We start from the raw sequence: 16,216 nt of genomic DNA, 5'->3' as shown, positions 1-16,216 counted from the left end.
TGATCTCCTTAAGACTTGGCAAATGTGTTGCCAGGAGCACAAGGGAGTGCAGTAGCAAATCTGTTGCAATATGGGCCCATGACATGTGAAATATTGATACATTTTGAATAAACAGAAAATCAGCACTCTGTAGCAGAGGGTGCTGGGACTCTGATCAATCACGACCATCTGATACAAAACAGGACATTAAGGGTCCAAACACGATTCTTCTGGAGAACACCCTGTATCTAAAACCCACTCACCCCTGATCATCTAAACTGTGGGGGTATTGAAGACAGTTGAAAACCAATGTGATGCTCTGTAAGCTCTGTGCATTGGACATGTCTCCTCACAGCATCAGATATCAGGATTACCAGCACAGAAAACCTGCTTCTGTTTGAAGTAAACACCGATTTTATAAATGTTTCGAAATGGGTCTATTAGACTTTTCTGCACTGCTGAGGTTAGGGTAACTTTTAAATGGGTTCAAAAGGAAAAACTTCCATCCAGGTTTTAAATGAGCTCAGAACCTACAAGTAGGAAGAAATGAACAAATAATTGCAGGCAAATAAAAGGACTAAAAAGCCTCATTCTCTCAAGTCCCATTAGCCAAGTGAAACTGCACACTGCGTTAATGCGAAACACTGACAACAAAATATGCGAGGTCGCGAGTCTCCAACTGTTTTCGTCTGACAGAACACGAGTAAAAACATTACGTGTCCCTTTAAATCCAGCAGAGCGACGGAGAGCTCGCTTCGGGACTCGCATCAACCTGCAGCTCGGTGTGTGAATACGCGCCGTGCTAACTGGAGCATCTAGGTCACCCAAATTTCCAAGCGGAAGATGTTTCCTTCAGGGCAGAAATTAGTGGGGTGAAACATTCGCTGTGTTGGTTTTTCAAGACATCGGGCAGACTCCGCCACGGTGAACACTGCACCGTGCACTGCTGCACACGATCGACCTGTTCTTTGCTATTTTCGAAAGCTTCCCTACCGAGTTCCAGTGAGAATAACCTTGGAAGGACACTGTCAGTAAAGGAAGTTATCTCACTCAAGGCCTATATTAGGATACCACCCTCACTGATGACACAAAGGACGTTTTCCGTTCTACCTGAATTATTTTTAAGCTAGAACTTACCAAGTGCCAGTTACCCAGTATCCCAAAATACTAAAAACTGTTGCCGTTACTGGGCAGACAAAACTCAGTATAATCTGTAGAGTATGTCACATCTCATTATGACAGTAGGTAAATGGGCCAACAGTCTTGGAACAGCTATTGAGGGATGATGAAATATTTCTCACGACTGGTTATTTCTGCAGTCAGAGTTAGCATCAACAGGATTTATCTGTTTTCTCCAGATAAACAGTCAGGGAAAGGTCTTGCATCAGGAGGGATTGCTTCCCCCGAGCAAAACAAACGCAGATACCGTACAAATAAGAGCAAATCCAAGCTCAAGCTCGCATATAGTAACATTCATGCAATACAAAAAAACAACAACGTGTGTGCGCATAAGAAGCAAAACCACAGGGACCAGATCATTTGCAGAAGCACAGTGACATTTTCTCCCTGCCTCTGTAAGATGTACAAGGAAACCAAAGGTTTTGGAGATGTATTTTCAGCTTGTAAGAGAAGAACACTGCGACAATAGCCATCGCCCTGCATGAGGCGCAGCAGAGTCTCCAGGCAGAAAATGCAAATATCAAGTGAAGTCCTGTGGGAGTGGGCTTTCGCCACCTACACCGTGTACCTCTGAGCACCTATGTGACGCTCGCAGGCCTGTGGGTGCACAGAGATTTTCTCCCTTCTGATATTTGTGCAAGGTAGAAGCAAAGTGGAAATACATTCTGTAAATGTCACACGATGGAAGTCGAGATACAAATCGAATGTCGCGCGTTGATATAATTTCTTTAACCTTCAGCCACTCAATCAGGGGAGGGTAGACGGAGAACCACTGATATTTATCAGCAACATGCTACAAAATGAATAAATACATTCAGACACATTTCTCCTAGAGCTGTTCATGGACCGGTCAGTTCATCCGAAATAGCAACACACAAAAAAAATAACCAGTGGTATTGACCCATGCATTTGTGTTGAGGTTTCCTCACTAAAATGCGAGGTGGATTAAATATGAATTACAAAAGATGTTATTGTGAAATCTGGAAGGATATTAGAAATGGATATGTCAGCATTCTATTTTTACGGAAAGGCAATTTCATATGTAGAGCACGTTTCTGACACAGAGGTAGAAACTGATACCTCTCCCTTATCTATCAATCCAATATGAACCTTTTGCCAGGACAGGGTTTGGATTGCTAACGTTTTACTGTTGAGTTTAATATATACAAGAATTTAAATATTATATTATAATCACAATTCAATTTATAAGAAAATTAAACAGTTTGCTTTGGAGGCACTTTGGGGCAGATTTATCTCTATTCTTGTCTAACCTAACCAACCTATGCCTCAGGGCTCATATCACAGAGCATGGGGAAAAAACTCGCAAAAAATAGATACACTCTTTTCCCATCGCCAGAAGAGGAGTTTGTCTGTCTGATTTCTGAACCCCTGCAGTGAGCCATCTTTGACAACACAATGTCTCAAATGGGAAACCACTGCTTCTGAAACCTTGCTTTCTTGACAGTGTTGCAAATTGCACGATACAAAGCAAAAAAGGAAAAACCTTTTGCAAATTATTCCCAAGATGTAAAAATCAATAAGAGCACAAAGCTTCAACGCCCCGAAGTTCGATATCTGTCACAACGCTGAACCAGGAACATTTCTTTCATGTACTTTAAATGTTATGGCCGAGAACAAGTCATTATTTATCCAGGTATTGCTGATATTAAGAACTTTTCAGCTTTGAATCCAAACCACAGCAGCAGCCTCTCCATCCTCACAGGATGGTATGCTTCAGTGTAGATACATTATGTATAGGTGTGCCACCACACTGCACAAATACATAATGCAGCTTAATGTTTGAAGAGACAATAAGCTCTGTGTCTGTCCATGACCTAACCTGTCTGTGCTGGTTCAGAGCTTACAGTGATCACACTCACATTATCTCCTCATCTCATCCTGCGGGTCCCTCTGGAAAGCTCAGAAAGTCGAACTCGGTGTCTCCAATTTCAGACACTTAATGAGATTTTTTAATTGGTGACCTTTTGAGGACTGGTTCATTCCACAGCTCATGAGAGCACTTGAGGGGGAGCAAAACCACACCATGCAAAACTCACACCAGGATCCTTCATAATAACCTCTCAGTCGAATATTTACCTTTACCCACATATGGATAGATATATGGACAGATAAACAGACAGAGGCAGGTAGGTTGGTGGGCGGGCGGGTGGATGGATGAGGGTTGGGTACATGGAGCGAATTAATTTTAAACATTGGAGGGAGCTACCTGTTATTTTTCCTAGTCCCAAAGGTTTTTGCCACGTTTATAAAACTACACTAAGTGTCTGGACAGGGGACTGAGAAGACAACACAACACTCTGCAACATGACCATATCATGAACAAAATCTCAATAAACTGAGTCGAACACAAATCCAACCTGCGATGTTCAGAGCGTTTGTGTGGCAGACAGAAGGAAACTGTACACAGGTGGTGCTGAGTGTGTCTGTGTGGGCCAGCAGGCAACAGGGATTCAGAGGACAGTGAATGGAATGCATCAAAGTTTGTATAAATCTACGGACTTGGTTTCTTACCGTGGGGAGATATCACATCCCTGCTGCATGAAGGCGCCCAGTGAAAACCAAAGGGAGTTGAAGATGCCAAACTCATTGGTCTGGTCAATATTCTGTTGGTTTATGTTTTGCTGCGTCTGTGCCTGGCCCTGCTGCACCCCGTTGGAGGCGGAAGCTTGCGTGGGCGACTGTGGCTCTCCCTCCTCATAGTCCTCGGCGTGCCACTCGTACGGGCTGAACCGGCTGACCAGGAAGAGGACGACGCTGACGCCGATGTAGGCAAACACTATGCACATCCAGATCTCGTAGGCCAGCGGGTCGAGGAATGAAAACACACCGGGTTTGGATTTGGTGGGTTTCTTGATCATGATGGAGATTCCAAGGGACATGAATGGCTTGGAGAAGTCGATGACCTCTTCACGGACCAGGGTGATGGTCAGAGGAGCCACAGCCACATCTGCTTTCTGATGGAAGAAACCAAAGACAAAGACAGTCATAAACAGAAGAACAAATTTATAGTTAAATTATTTTTTGTCTGCAATTGTCAGGGAATGTCAGCATTGGTTGGCCTAAGATAATCTTTGATTTGGTACTAATAAGCAGATTATGCCACCATGCTGCAATAAGATGGTGACCAGTGTGAACATTATACCTGCTAAGTGGTATTATACCAGCATTGTTAGCACGTTGGCATTTGCGTTCTGCTCAAATCAACAATGTGCCTCACTTGTGCCTCATGGAGCTGCTAGAATTGCGGCTGTAGACCCTTAGTCCTGTTGTGACCTTTACATAACCTTTAAATGATTCTCATGGTGCAAGTTTATAGTTGCAGACTGAACTGAATAAACATTGATGACATGACATGCTCCCTAGAGGTGAGGCCAAATCAGCATGATAGAGCCCTGCAGTAAAGTGCCATCGCTGGCTGCAGTAAATGTATGAACCCCATCTCATTCATGTTAGTGGATGGGACATGGACCAAACTAAGACAGAGTCTAAGTACAATTTAATTTGATGTTTCTCTAAGATGTTTTTTTTTGTCATTTTAACAGTAAAAATGGGCTTTGTGATTGTTTAGTGTATCACTGTTAAGGTATTAGACTTTGCGTAGCATTTGTCATCCAGCTTTAAGATGAGAATGATCACAAATCTCTGTCTACTCACCCCATACACCAGTTCTCCCACCATGCCGTTCCACATCTTGGTATCTGGGTCTCTGGCTCCATACTTGCCATCTGAGACAACCTTGAGTTTGTACTGGTAGCCCACATGTTTGGCTATCTCTGCAGCCAGCTCCACGATGTAGCCCTCGTACTTATCGTTTCCCGCAAGCCCTTCGTGGTTCTTCTTCAGCATCACATACGGTGACTCCTGTCAGGTGGGGGGAGGTAACCATGAGTTAACAACAGCTGTTTCTGTCCGAACTCATCGATTCGACATCAGGCTTCAAAAATCACACACAGGAAATAAATGAAGAACCTCACTGAAGTAAAAATAAATGAATTTCTTGACACAAGCTGATGTGACTGTAAGACATATAACATTTACAGCAACAATTTGTAAAGCCAATTAAGTCAACGACAGCATTATGGCTGATGATAAAACTTAAGTATGTAGTAAAGTTTAATAATACTATGTGAACATTTGGGAAGACATGGATACATTGAGTGCCTCATTGCAAAGCCAACGACCCTGATCAAAGCTACAGGCTTTCAAAAAAATCTTACTCGGCCTAAAATATAATTGTTGGTGTGAAAGGTTCGGAAGTAAAAATAATTCTATGAAATTACAAGGTATTATTTTGGATTTATTCCTTGAAGGTATGGTGTGTAATTCAAATACAAAAGGTGCCTAAGTATGATCATTACAGCAGCGTTGTCACATTAGAACGGGCTGCGAGGAAACGGAGGAATAAGAGGAGGGTTATTAAAGCTGGGACAACGCTCAGAGAGGAGGGAGCGTTTGTGTGTGTGGGTGTGTGTGTGTGTGTGTGTGTGTGTGTGTGTGTGTGTGTTTGTGTGCACGCGTGTGCATGTTTAAGCCATGTCGACAGGGCAGCAGACACTGCTGACCTCTGCACCGGGGCCACGCTGTTCTTGTTGTATCGAACTGAAATTTGTACATGCCACACTGATTGGATGTCTTGAGACATTACAGCAGACATGACATCTGGGGCCGCACTTCCACTTTCAGAAAAATGCATTTCATACAGAATTCCAGTGCATTGTCCACCTATGCTATAGCAGAGCCTCAATTCCCACAAGTTGTTATGTGGCTGCTTTGAGCTAAGGCCGTGCTGAGCTGGGCAAATCCTGCCACCGTATTTCATCCGGGTCTGGAGACGAGGCGGGGGTGCTGGGGGTTTCCTCTGTGTGTTACGGTTATCTGGGTTCTCCTGCTCTTTATGGCTGAGGTGAAGGTAATCATTGTTACACATGGAAACCCGAGGCCCGCTGGTGGAGATACAGCACCCCAGGGAGACGGTCGAGAGACAGAGTGAGAGAGAGAGAGAGAGAGAGAGAGAGAGAGAGAGAGAGAGAGAGAGAGAGAGGGAGTGCGGGCAGGCTGATGTGCAGCGCTTCCACAGGCTATGCACTTGCACTAAGAGCCACAGCACAAAAAGAGACACACACACACACACACACATATATGAGCATGCAAGTCCGGCCTTACGCACACACACACACACACACACGCACACACATTGACACACACACATGCACATAGAGATATGGTATGACATACAGAGGATCCTCAAGGACTCAGTCTCATTGACCTCAAACTGTTCCACTGAGCTCCGCCGTGACTCAGCCATGATAAATATGCCACAGACACACACATACACACAAGATCGCGTTTTAAATACACATCATGCGTACAAATGTAAACAAACACATTCAAAGTAAACTGAATGAAACAAAATGCATGGGAAAAAGACACTTCTGCAATGGACCAATATTTTTCTATATGAAAACACAGTTAATTAACTACAGTGAGATTTTTATTTGGATCTGCACAGACCCCCTAGATGACTGAGGTATACAGTTTGTTTCATAGCCAGTTTTTTTAATTAGACCTCTGCAGCGTATAGCGCAATTTGATTTAAAAAAGCCACAGTTTCTCGCTGAAAGCCTAATAAAGAGTGAATGCCAGTAATAGCCAACTCCCACCAAGCAGAACTAAACCTTACAATCCCAGTTATAGCCTGGTTTTACTGTAAAGCCACGATGGTGGAGACCCAAAGCTCAAGCGCTCAATTAAATATGTTCTGCTTCACTCCTCCAGAGTTTGGGTGAACCAAGGCTTGGACTGTGTGCACAGGAAGGGACAACAGGGGTGGTGTGTGTGTGTGTGTGTGTGTGTGTGTGTGTGTGTGTGTGTGTGTGTGTGTGTGTGTGTGTGTGTGTGTGTGGGGTTGAAGTGATATCGACACACTGGCAAAACAACATGTTCCCTCGGGCGACGAATCAGTGGGGACAAAAGTTATAAGGTGCAAGAAGAAAACTCCACTCCCACTGCTCCCCTCCCTGCAGCCCAATAACTGTTCACACCTTATCTCCACTCTTAGGTTCCAAGACAGAAAACCAATTTATCTTCCTAGAAAAGGGGACACTGATAGGAGATTATGTCAGAGAGACTTATTTTAGATCCGTTCTCTTGGGACACTTCAACCTTTGGGTTTAAATGAGGATTTTCATGTTTTTTAATTAGTAGCCAATAGACGACATGTTAGGTTTTCCGAACTATGCCTAAGCTCCCGACGTTTATTTGTCAAATGCAATTCCAGTGTTTGTTTATGTTACTTAGATAAAATCGTACTACTACCACTTGGAGTGGAGGTCTGTTTCTCCATGACTTTTTACGAGTTTCTCTACCAACTAGTTTGCACACAACCTCAGCTGAAACATTTTCGTTTATTACAGAAGGCTTGACTTATATATGAAACCATAGTTTAATTATTTTCCAATTAATTGAGCTACTCAGTCTTCCCCTTGGTGCATTTTCAAATTGCACAGGATTTATGCAGAATGTCAAAATGGGAATAGTGTGAAAATATCTTTGTAATTAGGCAGTTGCTAGGCACGTAGACACCAGTTAATCTAAAAGTAGCCCACTACCTTGTCCGCTCAAATGCTCATATTTTGCAAAACAAACCATTTCCTCTGCGTCTGGGCCTCTCTCCCACAGGCAAATGGTGCTTTAGGTCACTTTACTCGAGCTGAGATTTTTACAAATCATTATTTTGTCTCACATATTTCTATCCTCCTATTAATTACAAGTTTAATAAGGTATAAACAAACTCTGCACAGCTTATTTTCTTTACTTTGCTGAATTGATTGTCATAAAATTAATACTGAGGTTCATTTAGATTCAACTTGACACTGGACCAAACCTTTCCTCCATGTTGGAGATACAGTTGCAGCCAGAGATTCCTCAATTCAAACTAAGAGGCTGACGTGAGCGGTTATTCCCATTCAGGTGCTTGTATATGTTCGATAGGAAAACACCATTACCAGATGATGTCAGTGGTAATGCTGCTCTACATTGTTGTGTTTGCCTGTTTCCCGCTGATGCAGCAAGATCTCCGACTGAAAGCCTTACATCTATAAAATAAGATGGCACAGGTTGGAGTGTGTCGCTGCGTCTTCCTGTTATTCTGTGTTGTCTGTCAAGCTTTTGGCGTGCAGTGGATTTCTCATTAAGGGAAACCCCTTTACCCAATTAACCTCGCACAGCGGAGATCAGCTACTCATGCACTGCCCTGCCAGACCTGACGCCTCTGACAGAATATCTAAAATCAGCAAGTGCATGCTTTCATTCTTTGAACCACATTTCATCCACAACTCGAATAGCTGCGCCTTTTCTTATTCAAATGAAATAATACGGTGGAAGTCATACCCAGAGATAAAACACATTCCCATTTGAAGAAAAAAACAAACACCTGAAGAGCCAATGCGGGGCTCTAGGGGTCCGCAGGGAGGGATCAATCCCTGATATTAAATTTTCAACAAGACGCAGACACTGAGAACATCCTGTACCTGCAGAGACGTGCACAATCCCATCTGTGTTATCCTCGGATGTGTTTCATGCCTGCCACTATATGTCCTCTCTTTTTCAGAAAATGTCAGGATAAGCTATCCGTCATGAGAGTTGGTCAGATTGAATTTCTTTCCTCCCTGTTTCCAAATCCAAGCCCCTGCCAACTTCCATTCCGGAAATATAGGCCAGAACACTTCACATAACCTGGCCACGTCGCGTTCAACAACCTGGTGGTGACATGGGAGCCGAATAGAGAACATGGCAGCTGAGAGGAATGAAGGACACATTCACAGCCTCAGGAGTCCGGTGCTCAGAATGTGTTTTATAACAGTGCTGTTTACCACCGGACCACAGGAGCCTTCAACTCTACCTGTGTTTTCTTGACGTGAAATTTCAAGGTTGTGTTGCCCTAGTGTTGTCTTCTAAATGTACAGTATTACTATGCCAGTAAGCCAGTGAAACGCCCATACACATCTCTGCACTCCTGCCCTGTACCTGCCAAATAAAGGCGTTCTCATTCCGAGCAGGCTCCAGACAGGACGGAGAGAAGGTAGCAGAACAGAGTTAAGAGTGGAAGAAGGGGATGGAGATACAATCACAGGTGTCATTTGAAGAAAAAAACAAACACCTGAAGAGCCAATGCGGGGCTCTAGGGGTCCGCAGGGAGGGATCAATCCCTGATATTAAATTTTCAACAAGAAGCAGACACTGAGAACATCCTGTACCTGCAGAGACGTGCACAATCCCATCTGTGTTATCCTCGGATGTGTTTCATGCCTGCCACTATATGTCCTCTCTTTTTCAGAAAATGTCAGGATAAGCTATCCGTCATGAGAGTTGGTCAGATTGAATTTCTTTCCTCCCTGTTTCCAAATCCAAGCCCCTGCCAACTTCCATTCCGGAAATATAGGCCAGAACACTTCACATAACCTGGCCACGTCGCGTTCAACAACCTGGTGGTGACATGGGAGCCGAATAGAGAACATGGCAGCTGAGAGGAATGAAGGACACATTCACAGCCTCAGGAGTCCGGTGCTCAGAATGTGTTTTATAACAGTGCTGTTTACCACCGGACCACAGGAGCCTTCAACTCTACCTGTGTTTTCTTGACGTGAAATTTCAAGGTTGTGTTGCCCTAGTGTTGTCTTCTAAATGTACAGTATTACTATGCCAGTAAGCCAGTGAAACGCCCATACACATCTCTGCACTCCTGCCCTGTACCTGCCAAATAAAGGCGTTCTCATTCCGAGCAGGCTCCAGACAGGACGGAGAGAAGGTAGCAGAACAGAGTTAAGAGTGGAAGAAGGGGATGGAGATACAATCACAGGTGTCTGCTGACTTCTTCCAGGGGCCCTGAACTTAGGGAACTCTATCATTAAAAGAAAATGAAAAAAGCTACCCTGACTTTCTCTGTCTCGTCTCACCTGCCTCCCAGATATACGTCTCTGTTTGACTCACCAAGATAGTGGTGACGATGTAGGTCCTGTTCTGCAGGCCGTACGTCTCGTTGCTGCCCCGCATGAAGCTCGCCGTGGTCACGTACTTCTCATCTTCATTCCAGTAGCCGACCTACAAGTCAAGAGGAACGAGTCACAATCAAGGACCTGTCTTTTATTAAACTGACACCACTACTGTCTCTTACGAAATGAAGTAGGGACGCAAAATATCATTAGTCATGATGATAATCTTATAATTAGTGTATGTACACTAAAATAGGAAAAAGTTAATTAAGCTACATTAAATATTCCACTTTCTTTATTTATCAGCTGAGCAAAGAACACAAATGAAGCTGACACATATTTTTTTGTCACTCTAAAATGTTTGTATTTTCAATGTGGAACTAAATTCACTGCAGCAGGATTTTTGTCCTCCTGATTTCATGGTTTCCATCATCTAATCCCACTTTATGCATTGATATGGATTATACTTCTTCATTATGACGATAGGAGGATTTCATACAGATAATAAAATAATAATAATAATGATGAGAAAACAATTTTTATTGAGTTAATATTTTTTCAAAAAATGAACCACTGTGCCAATTTACTTTTATGCACCTAAATAATCATGAGATCCCTTGAGAGCTGTTATAAAAGCTTCATTTAACACTTCACTCTAAGTAGCAGAAAGTCTCTCATTAATGTCATTTTCACAGCATTATTATTGTAATTCTTATAAAAAAGATAAATAGAGGCCCAGGTATTTCTTGAAAATGATGATAATAGCATGCAGCCACAGTGTTATATACGGCAGGAAGTGTTTTTGAATTTAACACCCCAGGATACAGACTTACCTTCTTGGGGCCGGATGGGGCCAGTTCCATGACGCTGACAGTGAAGTTGGTTCTGCGGCCTTTCTCGTTGAACTGAATGTGACCCGTCAATCCGTCTATTCGAACCTGTAATGGAGTCACAGATATAGAATTACCAACATGCAAGCACTGTCAGCAAGTGTTTGCATGTCACGCTCACATGCGATGCAGGTTTAGTATAGTTTTTTGGTGCGTTTGTGTATTCATTTGTGAAATTTCCACAGTGCCCAGGTCCCTGCGGAGGTGAATGACAGACGGTGTGCGTGTATGTGTACAGTGCGGTGTGTTTGTCTTGGCCGTGTGATGGGGTTAATTGAGCGAACACGGCTTCATCTCGAGTCTATCTGCAGGCAGATGGTGAGATTGACTAGGAAGAGGACTCTGCACAGCCACTCTGCAGACAGGGCCTCAGGCTGTGCACGCGCACACACACACACACACACACACACACACACACACACTCACCCTCTCAAACATATTGCATTTATTATACACTATTCATAGTCAAAGAACATAAGGTTCCAGAATAAAAATTGAGATTGTGCTGTGAACTCAGGACAGTGCCATTGCAAAGATAGAGTTGAAAAAAATATAATAATTGTGCTTACTCCTTAGATTTGCGCGTGTGTGATTGTGTTTGTGTGTGTGTGTGCATGAGATCAAGGAGTCTCCTAGTCGGTCCTGCATTTTCATTCCCAAATATTACATCTCTAAACTCAATTGCTGATGTCATATTCCATGATGATCACAGCAGAGTGTTACTGCCCGCAGGTTTTGTTTACTAGCCATGATGTCACATTTGATACTGGAGAGCTCTCCAACGACTTAATGTGAACTTTACACGACAGAATGAGACCTAATTTGTTCGGCTAGCCCCGATTCAGGAGCTGTTAGCTGATGTGTCACTCAAGAATTTGTGCAAATGTGAGCCTCAGCCCATGTATGTGCATGTGTGGTATATGTGTATGTGTCTCCATATAGGAGTGTGTTTCCATGTATGGCTGCAGACCTGCTGCAATGCTCTCTGGATGTCTATGCCCTGTCCCCAGGGGGCTGGTGGGTTGGCGAGACACTCGCCAGCGTTGCCCCTGCGAGAAATGTCTATCCTCTGTCTCCTTAAATTCTGGAAGGCCGTGGACATGACTTTCACCCCGTCGTACGTTAGCGCGCCAGTATACTGCAAAGAGAGAGAGCAGGCAGTTCAAACAACAGCAACACTATTAACAACCGATAAAGGTCTAAGCTGAACAGGGGTGATTTTAGCTGGTTTTTGACTTTCTAAACACAAATGTTTGGATTTGGAATTAATCCCCTATCTCAGCTGGGTGGCCGGTTGTTAGGAATACAAATCAATAATCTTTTAACAGCCCAAATCCCTCATCTGAACCAACAAACTCAGAAAGGTTGAAGGGTTATCTGCAAACTAAATTTAATGAAAACCCTTTCATAACTTTTCCCAATATGCCACTCAAACCCACTGAACAGGGAAATAAAGCAACTCTCTCGATCAAGGTAACTGTGACCTGGAACAGATAATCAGTGATCACAACTCCACAGTTGATTGACAGGAGAATGAAGGGCAAACACCTTTAGTCCACTCTTGGGCACTTTGGAGTCTTTATTGTCAAAGTCCAGCCACTGCTGGACAACGCGGCTGACGCCGGGCTCAGAGTTGTTGACGAGCTGGAAGCCGGTGATGTTTGCCCCACCTTTCCTCAGGTCTGTCAGGTCGATGTCCAGGAAACCCTGAAGACAGCGATGAGGACAGGCAAGGACAATGTTATTAATGTGCAGAGTACATGATTACAATGAATAACGCCTATTCTTCTTCAAAATGCCTGGCAGAGGGGAATTAACCATGCTTACAACTAAGAGAAAAACAAGATACCATTCAGGCAGATTCACGACTGCTAATTGTGTTTTATCTGGAGTGGCCATCGTGCTAAATGGCTTGTGACCCCTGAAAATAAATCAATGTTCATTTGCAACCACTGATCACAGGTTGTGAAGTGGACTTTAAATGTGAGCAGTTCCTAAGTCTAAAGACAGATAATTTCCTTGAACATTCTTTTGATTGGGATTTTCAGAAGATGTAAAAGTATCCAGTAGTTCACCCCAAAAAGAAACTTGCAAATCAGCGACAGATACAGGCTCTTTTAATCTAACATGGTTCACCATGGCCATCTTACGAAAGCTTTGAGTAAAATGTTCAGCACAACTACTGACCCAGATCCTTCAATTTCTATATTTGGAGTCAGGCCTGAAAATTGATTGGCAATCAACATTTAATATACATTTAAATTGGAACAGCTAAAACTCTCCATCCCATGTCAGGTGGATCATTATGTTTATTACGTTTCATCTGAAATGGAAAGGATAAAAATCCCTTTAAAGTGGAGCAAGGGTAAGTTCACAAAGGTCTGGATGCCTTTTCTCATCTACTTTGAGTGTGCAGCCACTGTTTGGCTTTGGATTAGAGTCTGACTGTATCAGCTGTAGAATGACTGTTTCAATATCTATATATGATGATGAACAAAGTTGCTGATCAGGGGTCACAAGTAGGCATTGGTTTGTTTCTGGGCTCACAAGCTGACAATGTTGGAAACCAGTGGGTCCTTCGAAAGTATACTTTCTGGTAAACGTTTTAGACTCCTCCATCTAAAGTGCAATGGTTGATTGCGTAATGAAAATGACAAATCCCGCTTTTTCACTCAGTAAAGTCTTTCTTGAGGGATGAGAGTAGTTAGAAAAGAAAATAGGAAAACTAATTTCATGGCGGGAGCAGTCCACCGCTAATCTATGATAGACTCCGAGGCCTCGTTGGCCACTGTTATCAATGGCGGGATCAAACCCTTATGCTGCACTGTGAACAATACAAGGGACACCTCAGGCAAAGCGGAATGGAAAAAGGAGCGATTCGCTGTAATGGGATCTCCTGTTTTTCCCTCTGACTATTACGTGGAGGAGACAGTTTTTTTAGAGCGGCAGCGGAGTGGGAGAGGTGGTTTCGGTGTCTCAGCGGGCTGCCTGTTAGCATCGGGGGGAAGAAGAGGCAGACAAGTGGGGATGGGCGGGAGCAGAGGGAGAGAAGATTTGTCAAGATTCAACAGCAAAGTTTTGACAGACGAGAAGAGGAGGTGCCTCACAGGATCGTCTCCCGCTCGACTGGCATCTGTCTGACAGCACAAACCTCCATCCTCTCTTTCCCTCTCTTCCTGGCTCTGAGGATATCTGTTTCATGTCAGACGAAGCTGCAGCTCTCTCTTGACCGTGCTACTTTTTGCGAAGCCATATTTGCTTACTTCCTCTGATCTTCATATATCCTCACAGAAAGGGAAAAGAAGTCAAGTAGAGGTGGTCGCCTGTCAACGTGGACAAAATGGCTCCATGCTCCTCACGAGTGTACAAATGGAAACGAAGAATGTTTCCCAATTCTTTTTTGGATGAAGGGTCAGGGGCAACTGTGTTAGGGCTTCACAGCCCTCGAAATAGAGAGGTTTCAGATCTGCACTTCAAACGATGGGCTATTGAAATTTCTAAGAATTCCCTGCAAATCACCAGCAAGATACTCGAGAGCCCCACAAATGTAACGTTTCTCCATTAAAAGGGATCAAAAAATGAAAATAAGAATTGTCATTTCAATATTGTTTCAATGTAGTATGGATATTTTTTCACACCTGCCAATTTCTTCGTAGATAGCATGCTAACGTTACATCGTTGTTACAGATTTTTGCACAATAATCCCGTATTTTGACATAATTCCCCCCCCGCGACGAATACTGATGACGTAATAGTTTATCGCGATGACTTCTGACGACGTGACAGCTTCTTTAAGGGCTGTCCCATTTACAACAACTACCCCTTGTAACTCCTTTTCAAGGTGCAAGATAACCCTTGAAAACAAGGGGTGGGGAGAAGGGGTGAAACTGGATTGAGCCCTAGTCCCCCCATCCCCCTCCCACCGCTGTCTCCCTAATGTACCTGTCTGTTGCAAGGTGTCCATATTTCTCAGCTGAACACACAGAGTCGTCTTTTTTCCTGCTCCATGTATGAGCTAATGTAGTGCAGTCAGCGGGAGAGGTTACTATAGAAACTATGCTTTCCCACCCTGTAGATGGAGCAGACAGTTATTGTAGCCACATTTAAAGATTATATATATATAGGGTTATAACCTTAAATACAACAGCCAACGCATATGTGCTATGTAAAGATATAGTGTAGTAACAGCATCCTTTTCTGATCTATAAGTCGGTCTCACATATCGCTGTAAGTGCAAAGAGCAGGACATGTGTGTCCCTCTGCCCACGTGGTGGCGTGTTTTCAGTTTGCTACACAACTTTTGCCCAGGGAGCAGAGACGATCAAAGCTACAGGTAAAACGGGTATTTAGTTGTGTTTACTGCTGGTTTCTCGGGGCTTCACAGAACTTAGAGAGTGTAAAGGCCACAGCTGATCTACAACACAGAGACGGGGTTGACGTGTGGCCCCCGAAGAGTCGTTTTGGTTCTGAGATGCTGGTGCTGGTTCCACATTAGAGTGTTACCAAGCCTGAGAGAAAACTGGGAAAAACTCTGTGTCCGAACCTGACCAGGGACAGATGTTTTCCTTGATTACAGGAATGTGCAGCATAAAGAAAATCAAGGAGACGACTTTCAGGTATGTACTTAAATGACGTCCTCACACTATGCTCTGTTTTTCATATACACACTCCAAGCCGCAGATAGACGCACAAGTAAGTAAATTACAAAAATTATGAAAAGGTGCAGACACATAAAAAAAAAAAGGACCTTATTTTGCACAAACCTTTTAATGGGCCCATTATAAATGACGGTAGCCACTTTGCCTATCAGCTGTTATTACCCTGCAAGTCTTATCATTTAAAATTAAATCTGGCAAACTGGCCAGACAAGAGAGATTGAGCTAATCTAAAAGCCCAGCAGTGAGAAATTGTTCAGGCCAGCAGCTGCATATTAATGCTGTTATTATTGCAGCTTCTGTTGATGTCAATTTTCTCTTCATCTTGTTGCATTCAGGGAGACTGAACAGTGCTGCAGGGGTCTGCGTGACACGTGCACTGAGAGAATGGCAGCAGACAAAGGGGGCTAATGTATATAAACTTGCATAGATTGGCTCCCAGACCCTTTTTCTGTCACGGTGTGTCTGCATAGATTTCTGTGCCTGGCTGTCACAGTGTCCC

General features: G+C 43.5%; 1 protein-coding gene across 1 annotated transcript in view; it reads right to left on the bottom strand.

The window, feature by feature from the left end:
• Positions 1 to 16,216, bottom strand: part of gria1a (glutamate receptor, ionotropic, AMPA 1a) — a 69,079-nt gene that overhangs the window by 28,725 nt on the left and 24,138 nt on the right. The window contains 6 exon segments of the mRNA XM_062394143.1: positions 3,691 to 4,133; positions 4,834 to 5,040; positions 10,168 to 10,278; positions 11,003 to 11,107; positions 12,030 to 12,197; positions 12,608 to 12,766. Of these exon segments, the coding sequence (XP_062250127.1) occupies positions 3,691 to 4,133; positions 4,834 to 5,040; positions 10,168 to 10,278; positions 11,003 to 11,107; positions 12,030 to 12,197; positions 12,608 to 12,766 (1,193 nt within the window).

This window comes from Platichthys flesus, chromosome 8 (assembly GCF_949316205.1).
Source record: "Platichthys flesus chromosome 8, fPlaFle2.1, whole genome shotgun sequence".
Lineage (NCBI taxonomy): Eukaryota > Metazoa > Chordata > Actinopteri > Pleuronectiformes > Pleuronectidae > Platichthys > Platichthys flesus.
Note: the sequence above shows the minus strand (reverse complement) of the source record. Positions and strands in the feature narration are given on the sequence as shown.